This window comes from Micropterus dolomieu, linkage group LG13 (assembly GCF_021292245.1).
Source record: "Micropterus dolomieu isolate WLL.071019.BEF.003 ecotype Adirondacks linkage group LG13, ASM2129224v1, whole genome shotgun sequence".
Lineage (NCBI taxonomy): Eukaryota > Metazoa > Chordata > Actinopteri > Centrarchiformes > Centrarchidae > Micropterus > Micropterus dolomieu.
The window spans coordinates 331802-334974 of record NC_060162.1 but is presented as its reverse complement, the minus strand read 5'-3'; the positions used below and the strand labels follow the sequence as shown (position 1 = coordinate 334974).

Here is a 3173-nt window from a genome sequence, read left to right as displayed (position 1 = left end):
TTGGAGCAGTGCTTGTAGTTGATGTGGCGCTCTTGCTGGTTGGAGCAGCGCTTGTAGTTGGAGAAGTACTACTAGTGGTTGGAGCAACTGTGGTGGTTTGAGGGGTGCTCGTGGTGGTTGTAGAAGCGCTCGTAGTGGTTGGAGTGACTGTGGTGGTTGGAGAGGAGATTGTGGTTGGTGCGGCAGTAGTTGTGGTTGGAGGGGTGCTCGTGGTGGTTGGAGCAGCGCTTGTAGTTGGAGCGGCACCAGTAGTGGTTGGAGCAGCAGTGGTGGTTGTAGAAGCGCTTGTGGTTGTTGGAGCAGTGCTTGTAGTTCGAGAAGCACTGGTAGTGGTTGGAGTGACTGTGGTGGTTGGAGCAGTAGTCGTGGTGGTTGGAGAGGAGATTGTGGTTGGTGCGGCAGTAGTTGTGGTTGGAGGGGTGCTCGTGGTGGTTGTAGAAGCGCTGGTGGTGGTTGGAGCAGCGCTGGTGGTGGTTGGAGCAGCGCTTGTAGTTGGAGAAGTACTACTAGTGGTTGGAGAAACTGTGGTGGTTCGAGGGGTGCTCGTGGTGGTTGTAGAAGCGCTCGTAGTGGTTGGAGTGACTGTGGTGGTTGGAGCAGTAGTCGTGGTGGTTGGAGAAGAGATTGTAGTTGGAGCGGCACCAGTAGTGGTTGGAGCAGCAGTGGTGGTTGTAGAAGCGCTTGTAGTGGTTGGAGCAGTGCTAGTAGTTGGAGCGGCACTGGTAGTGGTTGGAGTGACTGTGGTGGTTGGAGGAGTAGTCGTGGTGGTTGGAGAGGAGATTGTGGTTGGTGCAGCAGTACTTGTGGTTGGAGGGGTGCTCGTGGTGGTTGTAGAAGCGCTGGTGGTGGTTGGAGCAGCGCTGGTGGTGGTTGGAGCAGCGCTTGTAGTTGGAGAAGCACTGGTAGTGGTTGGAGAAACTGTGGTGGTTCGAGGGGTGCTCGTGGTGGTTGTAGAAGCGCTCGTAGTGGTTGGAGTGACTGTGGTGGTTGGAGCAGTAGTCGTGGTGGTTGGAGAAGAGATTGTGGTTGGTGCAGCAGTAGTTGTGGTTGGAGGGGTGCTCGTGGTGGTTGTAGAAGCGCTGGTGGTTGTTGGAGCAGCGCTTGTAGTTGGAGCGGCACCAGTAGTGGTTGGAGCAGCAGTGGTGGTTGTAGAAGCGCTTGTAGTGGTTGGAGCAGTGCTTGTAGTTGGAGCGGAACCGGTAGTGGTTGTAGCAGCAGTGGTGGTTGTAGAAGCGCTTGTAGTGGTTGGAGCAGTGCTTGTAGTTGGAGCGGCACCGGTAGTGGTTGGAGCAGCAGTGGTGGTTGTAGAAGCACTTGTAGATGCGCTGGTGGTGGTTGGAGCAGCGCTGGTGGTGGTTGGAGCAGCGCTTGTAGTTGGAGCGGCACCAGTAGAGGTTGGAGCAGCAGTGGTGGTTGGAGGGGTGCTCATGGTGGGTGAAGAAGCGTTGGTGGTTGTTGGAGCAGTTCTTGTAGTATGTGTGGCGCTCATGCTGGTTGGCGCAACGCTTGTAGTTGGAGAAGCACTGGTAGACGTTGGCGCGACTGTGGTGGTTGGAGCAGCAGTTGTAGTTGGAGAAGCACTGGTTGTACTTGGAGCAGCACCGGTACTTGTTGGAGCAGCAGTGGTGGTTGTAGAAGCGCTTGTACTGGTTGGAGCAGTGCTTGTAGTTGAAGCGGCACCGGTAGTGGTTGTAGCAGCAGTGGTGGTTGTAGAAGCACTTGTGGTTGTTGGAGCAGTGCTTGTAGTTGGAGAAGCACTGGTAGTGGTTGGAGTGACTGTGGTGGTTGGAGGGGTGCTCATGGTGGTTGGGGAAGTGTTCGTGGTGGTTGTAGAAGTGCTCGTGGTTGTTGGAGCAGTGCTTGTAGTTGGAGAATTACTGCTAGTGGTTGGAGCGACTGTGGTGGTTAGAAGGGTGCTTGTGGTGGTTGGGGAAGTGCTCGTGTTGGTTGTAGATGCGCTCTTGGTTGTTGGAGCAGTGCTTGTAGTTGGAGAAGCACTGGTAGTGGTTGGAGTGACTGTGGTGGTTGGAGCAGTAGTCGTGGTGGTTGGAGAAGAGATTGTGGTTGGTGCGGATGTAGTTGTGGTTGGAGGGGTGCTCATGGTGGTTGGGGAAGTGTTCGTGGTGGTTGTAGAAGCGCTCGTGGTTGTTGGAGCAGTGCTTGTAGTTGGAGAATTACTGCTAGTGGTTGGAGCGACTGTGGTGGTTAGAAGGGTGCTTGTGGTGGTTGGGGAAGCGCTCGTAGTGGTTGGAGCGACTGTGGTGGTTGGAGCAGTAGTCGTGGTGGTTGGAGAAGAGATTGTGGTTGGTGCGGATGTAGTTGTGGTTGGAGGAGTGCTTGTGGTGGTTGGAGCAGTGCTAGTAGTTGATGCGGCGCTCATGCTGGTTGGAGCAGTGCTTGTAGTTGGAGCGGCGCTAATGCTGGTTGTAGCAGCGCTTGTAGTTGGAGAAGTCCTGCTAGTCGTTGGAGCGACTGTGGTGGTTGTAGGGGTGCTCGTGGTGGTTGGGGAAGTGCTCATGGTGGTTGTAGAAGCGTTCGTGGTTGTTGGAGCAGTGCTTATAGGTGGTGCGCCATTCGTGCTGGTTGCAGCAGCGCTTGTAGTTGGAGAAGCACTGCTAGTGGTTGGAGCGAATGTGGTGGTTGGAGGGGTGCTCATGGTGGTTGGGGAAGTGTTCGTGGTGGTTGTAGAAGCGCTCGTGGTTGTTGGAGCAGTGCTTGTAGTTGGAGAATTACTGCTAGTGGTTGGAGCGACTGTGGTGGTTAGAAGGGTGCTTGTGGTGGTTGGGGAAGTGCTCATGGTGGTTGTAGAAGCGCTCGTGGTTGTTGGAGCAGTGCTTGTATTTGGAGAAGTACTGCTAGTGGTTGGAGCGACTGTGGTGGTTGGAGCAGTAGTCGTGGTGGTTGGAGAAGAGATTGTGGTTGGTGCGGATGTAGTTGTGGTTGGAGGAGTGCTTGTGGTGGTTGGAGCAGTGCTAGTAGTTGATGCGGCGCTCATGCTGGTTGGAGCAGTGCTTGTAGTTGGAGCGGCGCTAATGCTGGTTGTAGCAGCGCTTGTAGTTGGAGAAGTCCTGCTAGTCGTTGGAGCGACTGTGGTGGTTGTAGGGGTGCTCGTGGTGGTTGGGGAAGTGCTCATGGTGGTTGTAGAAGCGTTCGTGGTTGTTGGAGCAGTGCTT

At 55.0% G+C, this 3173-nt stretch overlaps 1 protein-coding gene across 1 annotated transcript in view; it reads right to left on the bottom strand.

The window, feature by feature from the left end:
* The window catches only part of LOC123982158 (mucin-5AC-like), a 9794-nt gene that overhangs the window by 3704 nt on the left and 2917 nt on the right, over nt 1-3173 (bottom strand). The window contains exons 5-6 of the mRNA XM_046067573.1: nt 1505-3170; nt 392-1240 (exon numbers count right to left, since the gene is read on the bottom strand). Coding sequence (XP_045923529.1) covers nt 392-1240; nt 1505-3170 — 2515 coding nt within the window. The remainder of the gene's footprint in view (nt 1-391; nt 1241-1504; nt 3171-3173) is intronic.